The sequence below is a fragment of the Lepidothrix coronata genome, unplaced genomic scaffold (assembly GCF_001604755.1).
Source record: "Lepidothrix coronata isolate B3197 unplaced genomic scaffold, Lepidothrix_coronata-1.0 Scaffold3, whole genome shotgun sequence".
NCBI lineage: Eukaryota > Metazoa > Chordata > Aves > Passeriformes > Pipridae > Lepidothrix > Lepidothrix coronata.
Window position 1 is genome coordinate 12130499 of NW_016690183.1, and position 26794 is coordinate 12157292.

At 42.0% G+C, this 26794-nt stretch overlaps 1 protein-coding gene across 1 annotated transcript in view; it reads left to right on the forward strand.

Annotated features, from left to right (window-relative positions):
* Positions 1-786: 786 nt before the first annotated feature.
* The window catches only part of AOAH (acyloxyacyl hydrolase), an 82618-nt gene continuing 56610 nt past the window's right edge, over positions 787-26794 (forward strand). The window contains exons 1-5 of the mRNA XM_017822775.1: positions 787-1085; positions 1474-1628; positions 15216-15311; positions 20299-20359; positions 21455-21554. Of these exons, the coding sequence (XP_017678264.1) occupies positions 961-1085; positions 1474-1628; positions 15216-15311; positions 20299-20359; positions 21455-21554 (537 nt within the window). The 5' untranslated portion in view covers positions 787-960. The remainder of the gene's footprint in view (positions 1086-1473; positions 1629-15215; positions 15312-20298; positions 20360-21454; positions 21555-26794) is intronic.

Here is a 26794-nt window from a genome sequence, read left to right on the forward strand (position 1 = left end):
GAGGCAAACTTTCTGGGACTGTCTTTAAAAAGTCATAGGTCAGGCTCCCAAGGAAAGAAGTGGTTTGCAAAAACCATATACTAAGGTGGATCTGATACCTATGTGATCATGTTGATCTGCAGGAATTGGCAGGAATTTTATTAGGTCCTCTAGTTCTCCTTTTATGACATCATTTATAAGTCTCTTTTAACTATTCCTGGGCAGTATGCAGGGATAGCAGGTGAGACAGGTTACTCATTGTCCTTTAGCAACCTGTGTTAACAGCCTGTTAATTTCTGAAAGAGGCAGGCAAGGAGTGGAAAGGAAATACAAGTACCCATGGCCCACTGGGAGGGCAAGAGGCTTGCCCAGGGTTATACAAAAAGACATACAGTGTCTGGAATGTAGCTGTATGGACTTGTTCCAGCTCTGAAGCAACGTTATTTAAAAATGTTTTACTCTCTGCTTTTGCTTCAGGCTGGAGAACAACTGGTTTCTGCCTTATCTGAGGGATTGGAAAAAAAAGAGAGTCAGGGAAACCTTTGGTTGTTGTGACTGCCAAAGTAGGAACAGCTCGGGATTTCTCAAGCCTCGCAGGCAGCTGAGAGCTGCGAGCAAATGTGCTCAAAGCTGATGACAACAGGGGTTCAGCTCCCAGTGCTGCCCTTACACTGGCAGCTGTTTCCCATCCCTGTGGCTCAGTCCCAGCAGAACTAAAGCCCTGGCAAAACCCCAGCGTGGCAGCCCCGTCCCTTCTGCCCCTGCTGCTCTGGCTTGAGCAGCTTCTCATTTTTCACACCCAGTCCTCCCAAACGGAAACCCTGGTCTAAAATCTTACACAAGCAGCCGGAGAGATATTTTTTTCTAGTCTGCGGAGGAGGGCAGAGGAGAAACGGTGCAGGGGGGAAGGGTTTGTGGAGTTGGTTTCCTTTTTTTTCTTTTTGCAACACTAGTTATTCAGGGGAGTGTCTTGCATTATTAATGCTGAGTGGCTCCGGCAACTACTGCGGTTCAAGGTCGTTACTCATCCGCTGCTACTGCAGGAGACACAGGAGCGCTGAGCCAGAGCTGTTCATCCAACTCTCTTGGTCCTCCCAGGCCAGCAGGTTGGGAAGAGCTACACATGGGGCAGCGGGGTCGCGTGGGGGTGTGGAGAGCAGCCCCGGGCCATAGGGTCATCGCAGTCTGGTCATGGGGTGCCTGGGTGTGTGGGATCTGCTGGATTTAGTGGGTGGCGGGGCCTGAGAAGAGCTGAGGGGTGTGCAAAGAGCAGGGGTTGGGAGAGCACCTGCGATGTGGGAGTGTGGGATCCTCCATGCACCTTGTGGGAGGGCAGATGTCTGTATGCCTACCTGGGTATCTGCCCCTGTATCACTTACAGCTACAGAGGCATGCAAGTCTCCTTTCATCTCGAGCTGTAGGAATGCAGGATGCTCTCTGAGCATGTCCACGTGCTCCCTTCCTGCCTGATTTCTTCCGTTTTTCCTTCCTTAGGATGAAGGGCCCTAGGCAAACATTCCTTAATTTATTCTGCATCCTCTGGCTCTTGCTTCTGCTGAAGGCTGCCTCTTCCTCCCCTCTACACCACGAAAATGAACCACCACCCCCTTCACTCCCCATTGGGCTGTACAAAGGACAGACCTGCGTTGGTATGTATCCAGGTTTTGTTTTCCTACTGGACTTGTTCATTCGTTACTCCACTGGTGAGCTGAGAATTGCCGTGCAAGTCATAAATCGCTCCTTTATCTATTTCAACAGCTGTACTGCAAAACTCTTGTAGTCTTTGGTGAAACAGTCACTGAAGATTTTGCAAGGCCATTGTGGGGTCTGGAGTTATTTTATGATTTTGTTTTTCAGTGGCTGCTTCCCAAAGTTCATGGTTTTGCTCTGTGAGCAATGGTAACTGAAAAGCTGGTTTTAATGTCTGCAGGTCTGGTACATGGAAACAGGATGTTGTGAGGTCCTTGTGTTTGTTAGGGTTCACAATGCATTTTGCTTAACTGCAGGAAGGCACAGTTTCCTTCAGACTTGCCCAGAGTCTCCCCATTGTCTTCATTGCCTTGGAAACTCTTCTTAAGAGTGGTTGGTCCATATTTGGGACAGATACCTTTGTGGTCTGGATGATCATCTCTAAAGAGCCAAGTTGGAAAGGCTGTTTCCTCACATTTCCTTTCCTTTTAGTGAGTGCATGCATCTGCATGACCTGTACTAAAGTGAGGCAAGTTTGGTAACACCCCTCTAGTGTGACTTCGGTGACTGTGGTCAAGATCTGTAGCTGGGGGTATCCTCATCCGCCTGATTCCCAAAGGAAGACAGGTAACACCAGAGTCAGTTTAAACTGTGGGTATCTCTGCATCAGAAATGCCCTTGTCATGAGACTCTGTATATCTAGAGAGATGTGGGATCTTATATTTTTTTATGTGTGCTAATGTGAAATGTTGGGTATGTCCTATGCATTACAATCAAATGCTTTATTTTGTCTTCAGTTGGACTCATTGATTTTAGAGGTCTTTTCCAGCCTAAATAATTCCATGATTCTTTTAGTTTCCCCGGGCATGTTTTGTGCTGTAAACATAAACCCTGTCACAACCCTCCATCCTTCAGAAGGAAATAATTCTTTTCACTATGGCTCAAGGAATATAATTAGAAATAATATTCCTAAGCTTGATAAAATCAGATTTTCACCTCACTTCTGAGCCATCCACAGTGCCCCTGAAAGTTTTGGTGCCAGGGAGGCAGGATGAACCAAAAGTGGAACGAAGTGGAAGTCAGGGTGGTGAGGCTTGTGCAGCCCCTGATGGGGTTCAGCCACCAGGTGGAATATGAGAACAAGTGGTGAAAAGCAGAAATGACCGTCAAGGACTGGCCTTTTTTGCACTGGCAGCCATGCAAGCTGTGACTGAGCAGCTGCCAGAGCGAGGGAGAAGTGGTGTTTAATGGTGAGATCTTTAGGATGCTACCATTTTGATGACACAAGAAAGTCAGTGATCATGCTCATTCGCTACACTAAACGCTTTACAATAATGTTTTTTAGATGTTAGGTGTAAGCATTGTCTGCCCTTTCCATCCTGTTGATCTAGCAAAGTTCTAAATTCCTAAAGTGACTGCACATAACATTGAAGTTGCCTCATGCAGGGTCCTTTTTTCCCTCCTAAAGGGATGAGAGCTGAATCAACCCCATTGCTGGGATCACTGAACATGTCCCTGGCTCTTGTATCCAGCAAGAGGACAGGAAAAACACTGCCTTCCACACCAGTTTCTCTCTCTGAAGTGTCCCTTCAGCTAAAAACATCCTTGTGAGCTCAACTCAGGACCAAAACAGACTGTGACCCACCTCCGTAAACTGCAAGATAAAAACAAAGTGTGGCAAGTGTTAAAAGTGCACGGGCCAGGCCTGGCAGGGAGGGCTGGTGGCTGCTAGCCCAGATGTCTGCCACTGGGCTTTTACTGATTAGCTGCTCTCTCAGCTAAACACTTGAAAACACTTACTGTGTCCCTTCATTATATCAAGCAGGAAAGAGAAAGCACAGAGAAAGTGATGGTTGTGCTTGCCATGGCTTGGAGCAGGAATAAAGTCAGTTCTTGCATCTAATTCAGTGACCAGCCCTCTCAGGAGCAGAAATTAAGCAAAATCAACTTGTGATTTCCTTCCAATAGCTCGACCCCAGCCCCTGGTTTGCCATCTTGGAAGCTAATGGGAGAGAACCATAAGAACTTCCTCTGTGTCTTCTTGGCCTTAAAGATCAAGGCAGAATTTTTCGTAGAATCAGAGAGAAACATGGAATGGTTTGGATTGGAAGGGACCTTAAAGACCACAAAGTTCCAGCCCCCCTGCCATAGACCTATAGACCATGTTGCTCAAAGCAACATCCAGCCTGTCCTTGAACAGTGCCAGGGTTGGGGCATCCTGTTCCAGTGCCCTCTCACTCTCACTGTGAAGAATTTCTTCCTAATATCTAATCTAATTTTTGATGCGAGAAATGCCTGCTGCCAAATGTATGGGAGATTTTATTGAAGAAATGGGGGTTTTCATGCAAGTTAAATGTGTGGTCAGGTATCTAATCTTTCAAAGTTATCTGCCCCTGTTTTCTGAGGGAAATGAGGTAACTTCACATTGAATAGTCATTTCTGATCACTCCTGTGTACCACCTGCATGACCCTGATTGCTGTGTTAGTAGCCAAATCCTGCCAGAAAATGGATGCTCTTCCAGTAACAAAACCACAAAAATATTTCCCATTAATCCTTTCCACTGAAATTATCACACTTCTTGAAGAAATATGTAGAAATTATATGACAGGAGAGCAAAGTGCAGCTCTGGTACCTCCGTTAAATGTGGTACAACTTGGTTACTTCATCCTTCTGTTCTCCTTGCTAGTGGCATTCCCTTGGTAGGCACCACCATCTGTGCCAGTATATTCTGGTCATACTGGCAAAGCAGTTGGATGCTTCAAGGGGCTTCCCTGCCCTTAGCAGATCCTGGGAAATGTATTTTGTGTCAGCACCTGTATGCTGATACAGAATATGGCAGGGGGAGAGGAGGGCATGCCTCCGATGAGGTGCCACAGCAGGCTGAACAAAGACAATTCATAGGGAGAGGTTGGTCAAAACACATCTGCTTTCAGATTGTCACTTGTCTAAGAAAGGTGACTCTTTTGCAGCAAACTCGTATTAGAAAACATTAGACAAAAGTTTTAATCATCCTCAGGAACTGTAAAAAAGGTCATGTCATTTTTTTCTGCATTTTCTTGGAAAATGTGGCTGCTTCATTCAGGGAAAGTCTTTTTGTAATTGACATGGTGTGCAAATAAAGCAACTGTAGTGTTCCCACCTAAAAAAGGGTTTAGTACTGCTGCCTTTTAGAGTTATGGCAAAGAGGGGAAAAGCACCCAGTAATAATCCTCCCAGCCACAGGATCAAATGTAGTATACCTAAGCAGTTCCTAACCATCTAAGATAACTGGTCTATAGCAGTTTCTAACCACAACCAAATAAATGGTCTTCCTTTGGCCTTGTCACGAGAAAAACTTTCCCAACATGTGACATTCTCTTTTCTCCATCAGTGTTTCCTGTCTCCCCAGGCTGGAAAAATGCCACCCTTTTTGTGTGAAATCAGCTCAGGCCCTTCCTCTTGGCCTTTTGCACACTTTGCATGTGATATATTCTTCAGGGTTTTCCCAGATATGGTAGATAAAAGGGCTTTTGTAATTTTTTCTACACAGAATCATAAAATCACAGAATATACCAAGTTGGAAGGGACTGCAAGAGCCCACGAAGCTGTTTTATCTCCTGTAAATGCAGTGAGATTTGCTCTGTGCACTGGTTTGGATGCTGGGCCTGGCTTTCCTTTCTATTTGTTACTAATGGGCAGTATGGCTTAAGAGGTTTATTCAGGACGAGACCTAGAAATCCTTTTGCTGAGTGCAGCCTGACAGTTTCAGTGTGGCATCCTGAGAAAGAGATTCTGTGTATTTTTCTCTCAAAAACTAAGCATGAATGAACACTTCAGATACTGAGGTCTCTGACTTTCCCATCTGTTAAATGAGGAAAAACTGCCCATTTCACAGGGCAAGCAAAGTTTTACTTAATGTTAAGGTACCCAAAGACAGTATAATAACACTGGTAACTGCCGACACTGGTGTTAATGTTTCATCATACCTGAGATCATGTTCTTTATTTTTCTACATTTCTTAAAATTTTTCTTTTAATTTTGAAAGTTTTTATTCCCTACTGCCTAGCACCCTAAATTACAGCAGAGCCCTTTCGGGGTTTTTGCAAATTGTTCTGTTCTATAGCAAAGTTGACTTCATCCAGAGGTGTCTGAAGCAACCTCAGGAAAGGCAGAAGCTGTCCTGGAGGATGCAGAAACTGGGGGAGACACTGAAAGACAGAGGGAACTGCTGTATTTATCTCTCTGCAACATAGTGAAGAAGAAATTTGGGGAATGGTAGATTAGTCAGTTAAGCATCAATTCCTAGAAAAATCATGAAATAGTTAATAAAACATTTTAAAAGCACCTTTCAAAAATAATGTCAGATCAATCTAATTTTCTTTGCCAATGGTATAATGGTGTGTAGACACAGAGGAAGCAGTAGATACTATAACTGGACTCTAGTAAGGCGTTTGGCACTGCCTCAAAACTAGTCTTATGGCTGAGAGAGATGTGGCATTGATTAAGCTTCTACAGGGCAGGACAAAACTGATGGGTAGCCTTGTTTAGAGACTAATTACAAGTGGCTCACTCCCTAAGCAAAAGGATATACAAAATTACGTCTTTCTTGGACTTCTCTTTCCATATTTTCACTAGCCAAGATAATGAAATTTGTGCTATTAAATTAGCAGCTCATATGCAGCTGAAATTGTTTGCAAGTACAATGAAGGGCCAAATTAAATTAAAACAATCTTGACAACTTGGAGTACTTGCACTTGAAAAGGTTACTTCAATATGGGAATGTTGAAGGCACTTCAGTAGAAATAGTCCATGACGTAGCAGATGAGGCCAAACCAGCTGGGTAGCATCCCTAAGGAAGATCATCTGGGCTTGTGGTGGCACAATGTTGGCATGCTGTCATGAAACACACACATGTGGCGAGCACCAAGACGCGAGAACAGAAGATAGCTTGCAAGATGTGAAGTAACTCGTTACCTTTCTCAGCATTGACAAAGCTCAGAGGAATTTCTGCCTTGCCTTTTGGGGCTGTGCATCAAGAATGATGCAGAGTGACAGGAGGTTTCAGAGAAAAACAAGCATAAGCTATAAAGAATGAGTGAATAAATTAGAGTTAATTAGTCTAGAGAAGACAAACTTGAGAAAAACATGTCTGTCCTTGAAAACATTAAAAGGGTGATCCATTCTCAAGGTTCATAACAGCTATGGCAAGAAATAACAGAAATGGGTACCAGTGGGGACATTCGGGTTAGGAAGAAGATTTTCTAAGGTCAGTAATAAGTGAGCACAGTCGTTAGTTCCTGAGAAATCTGTAGAAGACCTCATTAGAGATTTTTGCAGACTGTGTCTAGCCTGTCCCTTTAGAATGGCCTAGATGGCACAGATCAACTGCTAGAGCAGAGGTTGTGTAAGAGGACTTCTTTCAGTGTTTCAGGGGTTTGGTGCTGTGACTGTGAGAACCATTTGCAAATAGCAGCATTTATTTGTTTTCTTCCCAGAAGTCAACTGCCCTGCTCTATTGACCATTAACTTTGGTTACCCTTTTTGGAGTGAGGTGATTAGTCAGGGAGTGCTCAATACAACCAGACAGCAATGCTGTCCATCTTCTTTGCTAGTGAGCAGAGATCCTGTGGGTCAGCAGCCAGGGAAGCAAATTTCCCCATCTTTGTGCTCAATATAATGCCATTCTCATCAACCTTTGCAGGTCAGCACTTCCATTCAACCAGGAGCACATAATTTCTAGTGTATGAAGAAGCATGTTTTTGAAACATATTTTCAGCTCCTATTACATTAAAGAACAGATGTTTCCGAGCTACCAGCAGTGTAAAACGCTGACCTCTACCTGTGTTGATTTGCTTGGTTGTCATTGTCCTCAACAGTTTGCCTCCGTCTAGCTGTGCATGAGTGCAGGGATGAAATATGCCCCGCAGAGTGGCAGCAGGATTGGTGGTGTCTGGAGCTCCTGATAACTTCACACAATGGAACATGCCAAATGGAGTTGGAGGCTTTTAACAACTGTGCTCAGACAAAGTGGCTGTGCACATATTGTCTGGGGAGGCACCATGACAGAACGTATAATTTACAGCTCAATGAGTTCTGTAAAAAGGCCATGCCCAATATCAGTGTAGCACCACAATGTATTTTACTCTGAAAGGCTGGGAATTGACTTTGATTACAGCTAAACCACTGCCAAGCCACAGCACCTCTGTTCAGTTCACCAACATTGCTCAGTTTACTCAGCGGCAAAATTTAGCCTGTTAGTCAACAAGAAATACTAAATTTGATCATAACATTTTTTTCCTAGGTTTATACTTTAAATAGAAAAGAACAGACATGGGAGTAGTAAATACAGTAGAGATACTAAAGCTACTATTCAGTAAAAACATCATTTCTAGAATCACCCCAACTCTTACTGAAAGTTTATGACTGTAAAATGTAAATATATCTATTGATCACAATAAAAAGGTATGCTCAGCACACCAACATATCTACATCTATGTGTGTGTAAATACACAATCACATCTGTATGCATTTGTAGATATGGGTAGTCATGTACATTTTACATTACTTATGCTTGCCTTCAGTATAAGTTTTCTTTAATAGTCTTATTTATTGATGGTCTATTTGGGTGCTGATTGCCACGTGTGTGCCTCTCATTCTTGTTCATATGTTAACCCTTAGAGAGAACTTCTGCTTATGTTTAAGGCAATCACTTTTACTGGTTTTAGGAACTGTATATCTGAAACAAGTTTCATGCACTCAGAGTCTTAAAATGGTCAAACCTTTGTGACAGGGATGAAGTTATCCATTCACATTAACTTCCCCTGCTAGCAATCAGGCTTCAGTAAATTTTCAATATCCTTTCTTGATTTGGAAAAGATAAATATGCTCACGGCACACATGCAAACAGGGTTTTTTTCCTATTAATTAATACAGAAAACATTTCTACTGGAAATGCCTGGGGTTATAGATTTTTTTAAATAGGGCTCTTTAAAGTGTAATATAGGAAACATTTGGAATACGTTTGGTTGGCAAGTATGGTACTAGTGTCTTCCACTAGATGGAAACTGAATTTTCGGCACTGCCATAGCTCTATCAGGGTCCTTATTGGGTGTCTTAAGAAAACAGTAGTGAATGAATAGGGCTCTAAAGTTAGGGTGTCTGAGGTGGCTCACTGCTACTGCACATGCAACAGAAATGATAACTGGTATTCCAGGGTTTGCTGGTTTTGTTACTGATTTTGTTACAAATGTACTCAAAATACTGTTATATTGCTATTAATATTTTAAAAATATCTTTAGCCAATATACTATATGTAATTTAATACCTAGTGACAGGTTTGTTAATAGTGTATCATTTAGTATTTCCAGGATATTTTATAACACTTAGCAAACTAAGGGCGAAAGGGTCTTGTATATGCCAATACGTTTGAATGGATACCTCTAATTATATTCCATCATTTCAATATCTCTGTAAAATGCATTGGCACTGTAAATGAAATAGGAAACAAAATCTGAGTTAAAAGACTTTATCACTCAGATCCATTTCTAAATTACCTTTCAAAGAAACAAATCTTCTGGCTGTAAGAAAACTGTCCTAACTTTGCATATACAGTTAAGTCATTTGAGTTGAATATTTCCATGCTGGAGTGAAATCTTAAGGTTATAAAGGGCTGTTCTTTGAAAGTATCAGCTCAGTGCTGAGAAACAGTGCAAGAAGGCAAAATGGGTATTGGGAACTATTAGGAAAGGAATATATAATGAGTGAGATGCTGGAACAGGTTGCCCTTGAGAAGCTCTGGATGTCCCAACCCTGACTCTGTTAAAGGCCAGGCTGAATGGGGCTTTGAGCAACCTGATCTAGTGGAAGGTGTCCCTGCCCATGGGATGCATAACTAGATGATCTTTGAGGTCCCTTCCAAACCAAACCAGTCTATAATTCTATGAAAAAGAAAGCATTCCTGTATTGTAACTTTGCATGGTCTGCCTGCATCAAAAATACCCACATGGTTGTCCCCATCTCAGAGGAAAAAACCTTACTTCTTCCTAGTTCTCCATGTGAATGCTCTTATTTCAAACAGGAGTGTCTTGTTCCAGGTTGAACTGGAACTGGGTTACATGAATTTAGAAAGAGGAGATTTTATACAAAAGGCAATATTGCCTTTTGTAGACAGGCTATTGGGTCTCCTCACCTGCAGGCTTTGAGATGCTTTGGAGCTTAGGATCATGTTTTGGGAAAGCCTTCATCTTCTGTATAAAACCAGACATGTGATAGATGGGTTCATTTACACAGAGGCTGGCTGCTGCAGACAGATTTTTGAGGCAAAGGTTTGTCGCTTCACCAAACAAGGCTCCAGCTCCTGCTTCACTGGGAGTGAGCTGGCAGGTAGGGTTTGCAGAGAGCTATTTGTGTTCAAGGCTGCTTTTGTGGACTTACATCCTCCTTTTGCTCTGTGGGTACGTTTAATTTATGGCTAAGGAACAGTGATATGGCTGGACAGGTGAGAAAGAAGTCCAGTACCCAGAAATGTGAGCAAAGGATGGCAAAGGAGGATGTGTCAGGTGCCAGAAATCCAATTTAACAGAGTTTTACTCAGACAAATAGACCTACAAATCTGAAACTTAGAGAGGCAGCTTACACTATCCAGACATTTTTTGACATCCCTAGGTATAATTCTAATTATAGAACCTTTCAAACTTGTGCAGCAGAAGTGGATTAAGTTAAATAGTCTGCTCAAACTGCTAGAGGCTTCACAGCTAAGAAATTAATTTCTCTAGCTTTGATTTTATTATTGGGGTATGATTTTTTTTTTCCCTGAACTTATTGGAAATGTCATTTTATTATTACACACTACTTTCAAATACATGGAGAGAAGTACTTCCTGATGTGTGAGTTTTCACCTTGCTGCTGCTGCTGAGCAAAATTGTTACGGACTTGTCTTATCTCTTCAGAAATTAATAGCAGATGGCACAAACTATCGCTAAAAGAGACAGGCATTTTATTAATACCAGAGTCTAGTTTCTAATGGCTGGTAGGTATTTTAATGCCAATGAAGTTCTTCCAGAGAAAACATTCTTCAACCTGTCAGGGTATTGAAACCTATTACTGAAGTGAGACTGCAGAGTCAATTTATTGAAACTTGTTTCTAAAGAAAATCTTATGCAACTATAAAAAAAAATTAGAGCTTTTTTAATGATGAAGCCTATTTACATTGGCTTATATGCACCCAGCTCATGATGAGAGATAAATCACATCTAAATAGCAAGTAAATTAAAAGCAACCAATAGTTGCTAATGACTGGCCAGATCAGGACATACTTTTCTACTGATGCCAGAACACTTAAAAGTTTGTATTAGTGCACATATCATAAGTAATTAAATCAGTTAAATTTCTACAGTAGAAGATATCTGATTTCCCCTTGCCCTTTTTAGTTAACTAATTATTTTGCATTTTTGGCCAGCAAAATTAAGACCCATTAAAGGCTAGGATAACTGCTTACCATTTCTTTTCCTGACACTAAATTCAGAGGAAGATAATATATCAGATTAAAAGGAGAGCAGATTTGTAGTAGGAGTGAGGATAGTCTGGATTATCTTGAATTTGTAAACACTAACCTCTTGAGGTTTAGCCCATCACCAGAGATAGGTTCTCCCAGAGGATAAATCTGAATTACTGGTGTGGCATGTTTTTACAAAAAAAAAAATGGGGAGTCTAGGTGGGTTAGGCTCCCCAGACCATAGTGACCCCTAGACATTCCTCCTCCCTCTGCCCAGAGTTCAGTCTTTTTCCCCAAGTAATTTACAATCTCCAACCCAAAAGCTTCTCCTAATGACATCACTCTAAATGAAGGTCTTTGGCAGAGCTCATGGCAAGGTGATAAGAGATGTCAGCAGACCACAAGGAGTAAAGAGATGTGGGCCAAGGGCAGTTGATAAAAGACCTGGTCGATAGGAAAAACAGAGCAGATGAGCCAATGGCTTGTGTTGATGGCATGTGTTCCTGGGGAGCACCTTTCCCACCAGAGGGCAGGAGGACTACCAAAATTCAGGTCCAGAGACTTCAGCCACAGTGCCTGATGATGTCCCAACTAGATCTGCAGACCCTTTTTAAAATCAGTCAAGACTTTCTTTATCAGCTTGTCCCACAAAGTAAGCATTTTGCCTGGAATAAATGCATTTGACTGGGAGAGCATTTGAATAATCAAGGTATGGTCTGTGGGTGCCTGAGGTGGGAAGGGTATAACAGTGTGAACGGAAACATCCTCTCTGTGATAGTGAAAACAAGTTTATGAAAGCAAACATTCTGAAGTTCAGCTCTGTGGGTTTTTCCCTAGTAGTCAGGCTACTATTATTGTTATTTATATTCATATAGCTTCTAGTAGCCTGAGGTACTGCATTAAGTACTGCACAAATTCAGTGATGGCTCTGTTAATCCTCGTGTGAAGCAGATTTCCCTTCAGGCCTGGTTCAATAGACACAAAGGTGTCTATCTGACTTAATCGATTGAAAAAATTTTCATTTAATTGCCAGGAGACTGCTCCTAGAGTAGTGTTACCCACATGATTGAGTTTGTGATTAAGAATTCTATTTCTGTTTGGCAGAGCTGAACCAAAAATAGCTTTTTTGTTTCTCACTCCCTCTGTGGTACTTTGACAAACATGAGATAGAAACTCACATCTTCAGTGTCTTGTATAGCACAGAAAATGGAAGCACCAAGGGTATTTTTATTCTCAGCCCAACTCTTCGGATGTTGAGCTGTTTGTCCATAAGCCCCTTTTTCTGCAGACCCCGAATGGAAGTCCAGGAGCACTGCATTACACAGCACAGGCAAAATGAGAGACACTTCTTTCTCCCGCAGTAGGTGAGATTGTCAGCTCCAACCTAAACAATTCTGTGATTCTGTGGATTCCTCAAGCTGGTGGTGCAAAAGAATGAGAAAAAAAACAAAAGCTGTGCACCTCGGAAAATATCAGAGGGATAGCTCTTTCCTGTCTTTCTTCTTGGACTCCTTTTTGTCTTTTTGACTTCTAGACATCAAGACTGTTAGATGAACGCCTGACCTCGGTACGAGTAGAAAGGAAGGCATAGAAAGAATGTGTGTTTTTGTGATCAAGTCATCATTTAGGTAGTTTTCTGAGCTTCTATCCTCATAAATAAAACACAGAAGTCAGGGGAAGGGTAGTTTTTTGTTGTCTGTAGGTTGCGCATGTATGTTAATAATATAGTTTTATAAGAACTAAGCTATGTAATGCCTTTTAGATGTGTTACAGTGTGTCTTGAGGATGTGCACTGCCATCTCTGTGCTAAAGGATGGATCAGTCCGGCATGGCTGTGCCCATGCTACCCTGGCAAAGGACCCAGGGTCTGTTTTCTGTCTCAGGGGTAATGGTTTTAAACTAAAATAGGTTTTGGTTAGATTAGATATAAGGAAGGAGTTTTTTACAATGAGGGTGGTAAAACACTGACACAGGTTGCCCACAGACCTGATGGATGCCCCAGCCCTGGCAACATTCAAAGTCAGGTTGAATGGGGCTCTGAGCCACCTGGTCTAGTTGAAGCTATTCCTGCTCATTGCAGGGTTTGGACTACATGCATTTTGAAGGTCCGACCCAGCCCAAAACACTTTGTGGTTCTATGATAAGGCTGTTATAAGGCACCTGCTAGTGGTTAAATCTGGTTCAAATGGCCCTGGTGTGTTCTTTGAGCCCAAGTCCAGAGCATGCTTTATCCTTCACCTTGGATGTTCCCTTTACTTTAGTTTGTGTCTTTATTATTCTACTCTTTTTTTTTCTTTACGAGCTATTGTGTTTTTAATGAGCTGTTAATTCCTCGGGCTAGCTAGCCTCTGATTATTTGGAAGGATAGGGGAAAGAGGGAGGGGGAGAGGGAAGAATGTCCTGCTTTAGGTTTTTTCCTTGGTAGTATCTGTCTTCATTTAATCTCCAATCCTTTTAGTCTGACTGGAGGTAATGGCTCTTAGCATGCTCTATAAATCATTCTGCAGAAGATCTTGAGTGAGCATTTTATTTAATAAGTGTGGAGAAGTGGGCTTTTATCCGTGCAAAAGAGGTGACAAGTTCACTGTAATTTCCACTGGATTACTGTATTTGGAGTAGAAGAAGTAATAGAAGACTCAAAATACTGGCCTTACAGCAAGTTCCAATTGTACTACCTCTTCTTTTACTTGCTACTTGATCCATAGAAGCATCAAAGTTATTTATGTTGAAAAACAGCACTTTGATTTAATAGCGCATAGGTGCTTGGGTGGAATTTAAAGCTCACTTTGAAGAGTTGTGCCAGTCTGAAAACCTGAACATTAAAGCTCTCGAGCTTCAGAAAAAGGTGAATCTGCAGCCACATCAAATTGCTGCAGCTCACCTCCATTTCTAGACTGTGTCAGAGCAAGTCTGAGAGCTTGGATTTCTTGAAGAGGAGAGGAAGTAGGGTTCAGCTACAGGGATCTCAAAGAGAAATCTTTATCCAGGCTGCTGGAAACTGGCATCCTGGCTCCTTGTCTACTGTCTGCCTGGGATACCCTCCTTTCTTTCTCCTTTCAGGCTCTGAGTCTAGGCAGGGACTTCACTCTGGCTGCCAGGTCTGACTACAGTGGGAAGACTTTGCATCACCAAAGCTGTGTTCCTCATAAAACAGTGAAGCCACTGCAGAGAAAGCACAATGTTGACTTACAGCAATTTAAAATTGACTTGAAATGAATGCTTATCATGTGGATTTTGAATGGTTGTTGAGTGGGGATCACATTGAACCTACTTCATCCCCAAAACAGCAGGGAAAGTGCTGCACGTCTCAAGAAATGCTTCACTAGTATACAATTTTGTGAGTCTCAGCCACAGGAAGTCCAAGAAGCAACTAGGCTGTAGCCCTGTTCACACCCAGATTAGTGATGAGAAATAACCAGCTTTATAGGTCAAAGGAAGTGGTTTCTTTCCAACCACAGAATGAACTCTGAAGACATTTTGTCTTTAACAAATGGGACCAGCAACCCTGTGTGTGTACTGAGCACTGCTGAGCTTCAGAGTAAAGTCTGTGAAGAAACGATGCCATGGATGCTTTGGTCGTGGTCAGAACACACATCTGCGGTGTGATGTCTCTTCTGTAGGTCGTCACAACCGTTTGTTTTCCAGGTTGGGTACCTCTCTGTGTGGCTTGTGTGGAGAGGTAAAAAAGTCCTATCAAGTACAGACCTGTGACTTTTTTCTTGTGAGAAATAACGAGAAAGCAGGTGGCCAAGCAGGCAGTCGTAACAGTGGCTATCCCCCTGACTCCTTGATTTTCAGCCTTGAAAGAATGGAGTAGTTTTTCCAGGAGCACTATATAGTAAAAGTCAGGCTGTTCTATGTGTTCCCCTGGCATCTACATCCTCCCTGTAATAACTTACAGGGTTTGAATCAAGACAGGAATTCACAGACATTTTTCTTCTTGAACATTTATCTGCCATGGAGCATTTCAAGAAATAAAATGCCCAGTGATGCCTGAAATATTTCTGTGGCACAGGGCACTTCGTCACACCTCACAGACAACCGTATTCACTCTTTTTGTTTGTTTGTTTGAAGGATGCGTACTTGTGGTGTCTGTAATTGAACAACTTGCACAATGGCACAACAGTACAGTAAAGGCAGCCGTGGAGAGACTGTGCAACTACATACCTGGTAAGTACCAAGTAATGTGCCATATGTTATGCTGGTGCTGCTGTATTTCTCTGTTACTTAAAAATTCTCATGTGAAGTCTGATAAAACTTTATCCACTTCTCGTGCAGCATCTCAAACGTATGTAGCTAGGAGATAGAAAGTTGCTATTTACAGAAAAGTCAGTGGCGTGGCTTTGCTTGGTTTCAGGGACGGGATTTTGTCCCAAAGTTAGAATATATGGGGCTGTATTAAGCCCACACATATCTGAGCACCAACATATGCAGACCCCTTTCCTTTCTTTTTCTCCCCTTTGTCTCTTTGTTAGCTGCTTAAGAATAGACTCACTGTATGCCCAACTACTCATCTTATTGATAAGGGTCTTCATAGCAACTGTGAAGCTGAAAATGTTTTCAGTGGATATAGGAAGCTGCTATTGTAAAATTTTAAAAATGAGATGAGGTTGACAGGTGTGATGTGAGGATTTGGTGTGCGCCAAAAAAAGCTATTGAAATGTAACTGGTGATACAAATTTCAAAAGCAATAGCTATTCCATATGATTATATGTAAGTCCCGTTTTTCTGCCCCTTATTTTGTCTGCCCAAAGGAGCTTAGCTGTCCACATGCACACTCCTAAATAGAGAGCAGTTTGAATGCCACAATAGCTTTGTGCCTCACAGACCAATCCTGTAACTATTTAAGTAACTAGATCTCACATTCATGATACCTTTTTAACATTATGAATGTAAAAAAAGATGGCTTAGGATTCTTCATTAAAAAGTAATTTTTATAGGACTTCACGAATTATATCTTTGAGAAACCATCTTGCTCCATGAACCCTAGTTAGGAGATATGTGTAGAATATTAATTTCCTCCTTTCCAAGTGAGGATTTCCTGATGTGGAATGGGGCAGGGAGCTAATTGCTAGGATTCATTCATTGATAGAATGACGCTTATCTGATTTCTATTCCATAAGTCATATCCTCAGTGTTTTAAATTACAGGCACATAACCATGAAGTTACAATTACAAACACTGATCCTGCTATTAAAATACAATTTTCTTCTTTAAATTATGACATACTAGCTCTGTGTTCATGATTCACTCAGTGGACCTTGTTCTGCTGACATGTCAAGATATTTCTTTTCAGCTGCCATTCTTTACACACATAAAATCCTATTATCCCTTTAGTTAAATCTGTATAATCCAGTTACCTTCTATGAGATGCATGGATACACCCAATAGAAAATAACTGACCCTGAACTTGAAAGGAATGAAAAATCCTATAGATTGTGTGGGAGCTACAGTGTAACCCACTTTATCCTCTCCTGGGGGGTGAACACTGCAGGCCAGCAGGAATCAACAGCTTCTTCTTGCTGCTTGAAACAGTAGAAAAGCTTTGGATGCTCCTGAGGAGCAAACCTACTAAAGCAGGTCATGCATTTCACTTATAGAAGCAATTCATTATTATGTACATGCCTATAATCGATTGCAAGAATAACAACAACAAATTAATGGCAGTGGGGTTTTTCCTAGGGCCAAAAAGGGAATAAGAATTCATGTGGGTTTTTTTAAGGACCTCCTATAATTCTGATTACAAGCCTTCAGTAAAGTTATATGATGTTCAGGAACAAAAGACAGAGAAAAAGATAGTAAAATTTTCAGTACCTGTCAATCCCACTTAAATCCCTAGGCTATGTAGAAAATTGAACCACATCCTCATTTGTATGGAAATATTTGCAATATGTGCGATTCAAGCAATGTGGCCAATAAAACTACGAAAATAAGACTAGTAATGTCACTAGTGAAGAAGGCTCTTGAGCAGACGCAAAGACCAGGTCTGGGAGAATGTGCAGTATTTACAGTGTTAAGAGATGTTAGCAAGAATATATGTTTACCTGGATACTGACTGACTGCTTCATGAAATTGAGGTGTCTGATACCTGAAATGTGCTTTGAGACCCTTTGCCTTCACCATTGGCTCTGAGTCATGTTCTGCCTCTGTGTTGGCCACTGCTGTGTAAACACCTTAGAGCTCAAGTGCAAATGGCAACAGGATAACAGCATCTTTCTTGCAAATATTTATCCTCTGGGATTCAGCCAGAATCTGTGTTTCTAGGACTATCAAGATATAGAGGAAAACCTTCCAGATTGTTCTTACGTGAGAATAAGGCACTTCAGATGATCTCTTTTATGTGAAACAGGGCAAAAGCAAGTACACTCTATATTTTCTCTAAATCTTCCAGCATTTAATTTGGTTTAAGCTCTTTTTTTGCCTTAAGAGACTGTGAAGAAAAAGACTCCAGGCCAATTTAGTGTATAAGATAAGATAAAAAGAGTGGGTCCTTTAATTAGGCCTCAGGCCAGGGGGAATACACATGACATGCCCACACCCAGACCAGTGGTTGTATGATTTTATAATAAGGTCCATTCAGTCCCAGATCTGTCCACTCCCGGTTCTGCCCGGTTCTACCCACTGACACACCCCTTTGGGAATTAGGTCTGGGGATGTTTGGGACCCCTTCTTCCTCATCTTCATCTTCTTCACAGCATGTGTAGTCCTTGGAGCTCCTCCAAAGTTCTGGGCTTGAAGGTCGCTGCGTCTGTGTGATATCTTCTGGTCCAGGCCTAGAGTGCTTTTCTACAATTCTACCTTGAAAAGAAGACTAAACACACTAACAGAATTTAGAGGGATTGATATGAAATACAGTAACAGGGTTGGGTATGTGTAACTATTATGCTACAGGGTAAGGGATATAATACACCTACATTAAAATCTACATTTACTACAAAAGTACTTCTAAAATCTACAAAAGTAAAAAAATCCAAAAAGCTCTGAGGCATCATTTTCTTGCCCCTGAACGTTCACAGTTGTTCATCACTTTTTCTCTCCCTCCCTTCTGACTTACACAGGTTCTTCCTCACAGATTCCTCTCTTCAATGTCCTCTGCTCCTGTGTTTTATCAGAGCTGGACCTTTGTTAACACATGAATGCAGGCTGGCTCCTAGGGCAGTCCTGTAAACACTGCCTGTGGCTTTGGTCTGTTTTGCTGGAAGCTAAAGCCTGAATGGCATCTGAATCTTCCAAGAGGACTCTATGTGCTCAACTACAATTTAACATTATTACTATTCTTTTTATGTCTCATCATTTGTTATGCCATGGGGTAGTTACATGTCAAGCTTCTTATACGCATAAGGAAACCAGCACCTAGAAATCAGTGTGACCAGCAAAACCCCCACATCAGTTCCCCAGACTTGGCGGGCAGCCAAATTCTTCTCTCCTCAGAGCCACCAGTACAGGTTACAGTAGCCAGCTGGCTCTTCCAGGGCCAGAAACATTGTGGAAACCAGTTGATCCGGGAAAATCACAAGGAGACCATCATCTGTGATGCGTCAGGGAGGTGTTGGGAAAGCCAGCCACCTTTGCCTGCAGGCTACTGTAGGGAGCCAGGTGCCCCACTGGCAAGCCTCATCAGAGGGTATTCTAATCAGCTGTGATACCAAACTCAGGGTTATTGATGTCTGCAATGTCCTTTTAGGTGAACAAGAATAAAATCTAATTCTAGTCAGGAGACCAATTCTTACTTGCAGATTGCTTCTAAAGAGCCAATAGAGAGGAGTTATGTGACAAAGGAGGTAAAGAAATTAAGCTAGTAACTTGATAGAAATAAAACACCTGTCATGGGATAAGAAATATCAGCTATCATAGTTACAGAAGCTGCCTGCAACACCATATGAGTAGGAGAGTGTTGGGAAAATTATCTCTTTGTTCCCTGGTATGCCTTTCTGGCCCCAGTCCTCCTTTTGCAGTCACAGGTTGCCAGTCAAGGTGCTTGCAGTCGTGGCAGGAGAGCAGCTGTGGGAGAAAGAGTACATCCATGCCCACCAATGGAGTCACTGCCACAAGGTTTTGTACCCCCCTCGGAGCAAACCTACCCACCTCGTATGCAGCAGACTCCCAGCCCTGGCCATGTCCAGCTGGTTAAAATTGAATATATAGCCCAGAGCTGGAGGGAAGTGACTCATTTGGGGGTTGCTATGCCTTTCTTTGGGAAAGATGAGGACACACTGTGCTTTCGTCCCCAAGTCTGTCTGAGTAATGGAGGTCCAAGAGAAAAATGACAGCTCTCAGGAATTTGAGGAGCTGCAAGTTTATTGTCACAGCACTTACATGAACCTGCATCTTTTGAAATTTCACAACACTAACCCTGCCGAAACAAGGCTGACACCTCCTTTGCATAGTTAACCATCTCTAGCCTGTTCAGGCCAAGAAACAGAAAGTTTTCCTTCATGGGAACTGTCAGACCAGTGCTACCATCATGCCCTTTTTTGATTCAAACCCCAATCTCTCCCACAGTGTCTTTGCTCAGGTGCAGGGACCACCTTTTTTTAAAACAGTGCCTTAAAGAAATCACTAATGAACTGTCTTATGGAGGGTATGCTTCACCCAGATTAAAGAAAATCAACTAAGCCAGCATCCCAAAAAGGAACACATCTGCAGACCGTGAAAGAAAGCCAAACAAAAAATGTCAAATATTTCTTTGGATGCAGTTACTCTTGCACAACTCCTGCTCTACACAAAACCTATTTTTTCAAATCAAGAAGCTCCCAGGCAGTTCTAGCTCAACACCACTCTCTGCTCTTTGATTTATGTATTTGTTTTCTTTCTTCTTGCAAACCTACTGAGCTGTTTGTTTAAACTTCTTAGGACATGCTGTGGCATACATTATTTCTTTTGACTTTTCCATTATACCATACTCAGAACATTTAACAAATGCTGATTATCTATTCTAGTCTTTATCATGTGGCTTGCCTTAAGTGAGAGAAGGGTTTTAGGCAAGGTTAAAAATTCAGGTTTTCCATTTTTTGGTGCTACACTGAGGTCATAGAGTCACATGATTTCCTCTAAAGTAAATCAACATTCACCTTAATGAATCAACTGCTGCTGCATTTTGACTGCTGCAAAACCAGTTCACTATGCTCAACTACTTTAAAAAAATTATGTTTTCTAGAAAAACTGCAAGGTTTCTGTTACTTACTCGCTGAACTTTATGGATCACACATAGCTGAACTGTAAGTATCACTCTGTGCTCTCAGATTTTTGCTTAGTTTGTTCTTGACATGTACAGATATGCTGTCAGATTGAAGCGCAGGGATTTCACTCCTAAAATCACATTATCATTATTAAAGCAGAGGTGCTTCAGAGTGATTCTGGTTTGGCATTTGGCACAGTTATTCCTGAGTGAATAAACACAGGCTGCCACCAGTAACCATTTTGATATTCCATTTAAATCTCAGATCAGGCCCACCTGATGTAATTACCTTTTGAAATTCAGCTCATTTGGCTGAGGGAGGAATTTGAATAACCTGTATGTGTGAGACAGATTCTATAGAATCAAGCTGATGTTGCTTGGCTCTTGCTTTCCATTTTACCTTTAATCAGACTTTCTAATTATCAGCCCTTACATGCTCTCAGCCCTGACCTTGATTCACACTCTTGGGGAAGCCTACTATTTAATGTAAGTGATTAAAAAAATAAAATGTAGGTCACTTTATTCGTCTTTGAAAGTTCTTAGTTTAATTAACTGAGCTTTTGCTAGACCTTCCTCCTCCTTAGGGCTTTTATTTTTGTTTTTAAAACTAGTCAAGGGACTGCAAAGTGTTTACAGGACTAAGAAGCGCTATAATCAAACATTTTCATTTAATTCCTGATTAGCCCAGAGATGTATCCCAAAAAGAAAGAAAAAATTCTAGCACTCATGCTTGGTGATTAAAGGTTAAGGATCTTTGAAGGATTTCTCGTTATTTTGTGGAGTTAATGATTGAACATTCATATGTACTAAATTCTGTATGCATTAACCTTTGTCTTTGTCAGACTTATGATTGATTTAAAAACTAGAACAGTCACAATATATGTGATTCAGGTGCTGCGTATAAAGCATGGTGTTTTTTCATAGTCCTGGGATCCAATTTTAAATGCTGAGTAGGATGTCATGGCAGAAAATCATTAGAGCCCAACACTGTACTGAGCAGTGATTATGGGCCACAGTGAAGTGAGCTGAGATTATTGTGTAGTGTTGGGGAGATCTGGCTTCCCATGGAAATAGCTTCTACTTTCAAGCACCCAGAAGAACATAATAGTCTTTGTTTATGCACCATTTCCTTCAGCATAGCCAGGGAAATGAATGCTGATGTGGTTTGCCATTCCTTGAAGCTGTGTAAACAGGATCCAGGACAACCGCTTTGTCATCTCTATCCTCCTCCAAAGGTGAGTTGGTTTGACACTTTTTTTAAAACTACTGATTGTGGAACATCTTTTAAGCTGGAACTGAACAGTTCAGAGGCTTCCACTGCACGTGCATTGTCTAGGAAATGAACTTCAACATTTTGAGTGTGAACACTTTTAGAATGAAAAGTACATAACACGCATTAGTGGTGTGGACTATCCTCAACAGGATTGTTGTAGCGTGAGAGTCACAGGGCCAAATTCTCTTGTACCAGTCTGGATCAGAGAAGAAGAGTAGAGAAAATAAAATATCTCTTTCTCTGGACTTCATTGTTAAGCAGTAAAATAACCCCAAACCAGATACTCAGCTGAGGTTCATATATACCACTGCATTACCACGGCATGACAAGTGATCCCCGCATTGCCTGATCTGCAGTGACAGCCTGTGTAGGCACAAGTTACCTGCTGCAAATACAGGGCTATTAGACTTGGAGTAGTCTGCAGTGCAAGAGGTTTAAGCTAATGCGCATAATCTTTTGCCTCAGGCTGGAAACATATTTAATTACTACCACTTCTTTGATGTACAGTTACTTGCTATGACACTTGCATGTCCTTGATTGCATGTCCTAGACCTTTGCTACACTCGTACACATACATATCTGCATAGGTGTCTAAACATATACTGTTTGGTTTGGGATTCTTTTGTTTGTGGGGTTCTTTTCTTCCCAGTTATCGTGCATGTCCAGTCACACTAAAAGCTGCAAGTGATGGTGTTTGTTTGGCAGTGTTGAAAAGTAAGACACTCACTTAGGTATCTATTTTCGTAAATCTTTTTCCCTGCATCTGGGTGGAGAAAGGCATGTTTGATTCCTAAAGGTTTGTTTGTTTGATGTTTCACACAGGGTCTAATCCAACAGTCATTGAAATCAGTCAGTGTCTTTTAATGGGCTTCGATGAGCTGTGATTCCTCTCCATGATGGGTTTAGTTCTGGCAGTATTAAGATCTGGAGAAACATTTGCCTTCCAAGAATGGCAGTAACATTTGTTTTATAGCACGTGTGCATCCCATATGATTACTATGCTCCATGATATGCCAACATAGAGATATATGGGTGTTCAACCAGGCAGGGGTGAAAGAAGACTGGAAACAGCAGAGGGTCCACACTCACTCGACTCAAACAGGATGTTACCCAAATTTCATCAGATAGATTCTATGAGAAATCTCGCATCTTGAACTGAATGTCAGAAGTGCAAGGTGCCTCTTGAAGTGAAAGATGCAGACAATGAACCACACTTTAAGAGAGGGATGGAGTCTCTCTGGCCACACAGAGAGCCAGGCTAACAAGTCTGGAGAGAGGGGCTGTTTAAATCAAGGTGACTTCTGTGAAGTTATAACATCTGTCTTGCAATTCTTTGTCAATCAACCAGAAGGGAAAGGATCTTTGGTTAGCTCTTACCCATCTCTCAGAGCAAGTGTAGCACTGAGGTGTTGACTCCTTCCAGCGACAGCTTCAGTGAGTGCACTTTCTGCAAGGAAAACCACTGAACATGTTGGGTTTCTGGTTGGTTTTTTAAACCAAAATTTAGACTCTTGTTTGCATGGCCTGGAGAATATCCTTCATGCAGGGTTTGCTCATGCAAACCCTCTCCCCTTCCAAGTCATAGTTGGATCCCTTTCTGTCAAGGTGTATTTGTTTCTCATCAGGGAATAAGGGAACGGTGCCAACAAAACCAATTTTTTTACACTGACTGTGCCCTTTTTTTTTTTTGGCTCTCCTGGTGCCCTGAGACAGCATGAGGAGATGGGAGGAGAAGAGCAGTGCTTCAAGTTCATGCTCAAGTGGTTGATAAATTGCCCACAGTAACTGTGACAAGTCAGATAGAGTAAAGATGAATTTTGGGTGAAAAAAATTAATATACAATCAGAGACACAGATGCATAAAATGCAGTTTACCTCATATTTCCTTCCATCATTTGTAATTTGATTGATCACTTCAGTTTTATGAGCCTGCAAATGTTGGTGCAGTCCCCTGCCGAGTGTTTGAACAAGACTTTAATACTAATGACTGTTCTGTTCAACTCTATTGATTTTCAGGTACTTTGTTTGTTCATTTAGGCTTTTGGATGCCCATTTTCCCAGAATTAGTATCATATTTGTACTGGCAAAGGGAATAAAATAAATAGTTACCTGTCCTTGTAAGGCAGTATAATTTTCAGGTTTTAATTGCCTTTAAGGTGGAAAATATCAATGTGTAGCTGATTTTTCAGTCAGTACTTTATTTTTTTCTGCTTCTGTGGTGTTGTTTTAGTGACATTCTGTGTCTTGAGGAAGGAAGGGCCCCTGCTTCAGTGGCCCTGCAAACTACTTACTGGAGATATTACAGGCCATGTAAATGATAAGTGCATCATACTATATACTTCCCTGGTGTCTGACAAATTAGCCCAAATTAATTTTTTTTTTACCAAGCTGCCTGAAGCCATTAGCACTCTGTGATTATTCTAGGAGACTTTGCTGTAATTATGAATAAAAAATATTGCTCCATTCACACAGAGCTCAGTGCTCTCAGTGCAGAGCTGGAGGAGGAGAGCATCCAACCGGGCAAAGGCAGCTCTGTTGCAGTGTCCCCCTGGGGTCTTGGGCAAGGTGGGCTGCTCTGCTGGTGGGCAGTTTCAGGACCAGACCCCTGATGTTGGTGGGGAAAAACGGAAGAAGCTTTTGTGGCTCCTGGATCACCAGTGTGGCTGTGTGATCAGATGTCACTTGTACCGGGGTCCTGTGAGCCCCTTCTTGCCTCCAGTGGCTCATGGAGGGTCAGGGATGGAAGTGCAGGTAGATTTGCATGCATAGGCTTTCCCACTGCATGTTTCTTGTCCAATGAGAGGTTCTCCTCTACCCTTAAGTAGGAGGGTGGCAACACTGGGGACTCCTTCAAGTAAAGAGACAAACAAATAGGGCAGATCAAAAGTGTAGGTTTAGTAAAGGTAGCCGAACACTAGACAGTATCTAAAGCTGCTTTAATGTGTTTTAAGATACGTCTGTAATATGTCTTGTGGTTTAAGCCACATCAACAGCAGATATTCTAATATGGGCTGCAGCATCATTCCAAAATGCTGACAGTGGTACAGGCATCCAAGACAGGTTGACTGGATAATGTTTTAGCAAAAAATATTTATCTGCTCATATGGTGGAAGACTCTCTGCACTAGGTCATGTAATACAGTGGTGTTCCTCTAGTGAGCAAAAAGGCCTGAAATAGGGTGAAGGGTTTTAGGCACTGCCTACCAAGTTTTCCTTCTGGCCCTGGGAGCAAACAGGTTTGCAGGAGATTACTCTCAGCTTGTCTCTAGATTGCTTTAAGCCAGCTGGCCTGTTCAGTTAAATGGCAATACTTTAATTGATTTTGTTGGGGCCAGAATAATGGCTGGACTTCAGCACTGTAGTCCTGCTCTGGCAATTTCTAAAGCAATCTTTGTTGGAAGGAGCTTGTACTCTTCTTTCTGCCTTTCAGGGTCCCTTTTCTGCTGCCCATCACTTTTCTACTCCTGATTATAAGAGACCTTGTGGCTACAGATTTTGCAATTTTCTGCAATAGGATTTTGACAGAAGTCATCTTACATCAGCAGTAGTACACGTATTTATGTTATTATTATTTTATCTTAAAAAAATAACCATCAATTCCACAAGCACTCATGCTGGTTCATGTGCCCTCTATCAGGTCTTTGACTGACTTTGCAAAAGGCAAAAGCCCCCTCATGGATATGACTGTGGCCAGCATGCTCTTTGACAAAGTAGGAGCCAACCAGTTCTGGGTCAAAAAAGGAAACCCCTTGGGGTGTAATAAAATAAAAATACTCCTGCTGTTTTCTTTCATTCCTCTCTGTCAGTAAAAATGTGAGCTGCCTCCTGGGAGATGAGGCAGAACCAAACTCCAGGGTGGGAGTGCTTCTGCATTCCTGATAAGAGCAGGTTTCCAGTCAAAGGTAGATCTCGTGACTGGGTCCTGTCTCCTTTTTTTGAGACCATAGGCAGTAAAACAAGCATCTGGGAGGCAGGGTAGGTCCTGTGGAGCAAGATGTCCTCCTTTTAGCCTTTTTTTTTTGGAAATGGGTACAATCCACTGAAATGTGAATCGTTTCTCCTGCAGTCAGAACTGAGCTCTGAAGAAACTACCAATAGACAAATGATAGCAAAAGGCACAATTTGAGCACTAATTCCTATTCTTTCACTTGTTTCTCAGCACTTCCTCTGCTCCTCTTCGCTAGCATAAAATAAAATAAAATAAAATTAACCCTACCCCAATTGAAAAACCAAACAACCCCAAAAAGCCAAATCACACAACCCCAACTTTCCACCAAATAATCCAAAGGAAATAGGGTAGCATAAGAATTGCAGGGTGCTGCATGCAGTTGCATCATGCTGATGTAGAAGCTGCCACAGGCAGGACCCTTGAAAACAGGTCTCAGGTGACTCACAGGCACAGAGGCATTTGGCGTGGGAGGTTGGCAGACAAAAACGTGAGGACAAGAAAGAATTGCTTTTGAACAAATCCCACTTTTGTCACTGCCATTTAACACTGACAAGTTTTGCAGATTTTTCGTATCTCGGTACTCTTCGTAAAAGGATGATGAAATGAGTTAGAAGGGAAACTTGGAGTGTTTTGTAAATAACCACGCTCCTGGGAAAGAGCTGGCTAACAAGGGTGATAAATGAGAGACAATTAGATTTGGTTCATGCATTTGTTTATGACAAGAAATACATTTGTTTGCCAAAAAAAATCATTACTGGGAATGCGTGGTCTCTGTGGAAAGCATTGAAAGAAGGCAGTGAATGAAATCCCAGTGCCCCCCCGCCCTCATCCCTGTCATGGTGTGGGTATGTTGGGGTGGCAGGGCTGCACCAGTTTGGGCAGGTGGTGCTGCCTTCTCCCCAGGACTGCAGCACACCCTCTGCGTTGCGGCTGCAGCTTCGCCATCAGTTGCTGGAGCCTAGGGAGCCCCCTCACTGGTGGTGTTCTCATGCCATGGGAAAGAGAGGAGGCTCCTTGCTAACCAAGATGCAGCAAGAGAGGCTGTGTGGGTTGTATGGCCTTCAGTGGCAGGCTTGACCCGCTGGTGTCAGCCAGGGATTACAAGTGACCCATGAAACCAGGAGTGTTTCCTCCGGGGTGGGTGTATCAGCTGCCAGTCTTCCATAGCCCAACCTGGAGTCTTGGCTGAAGTAACTTGTGAAGTGAAAGAAGGTCTCATACTTAGCACTTCAGAGAGACAATTTTCTACATGCAA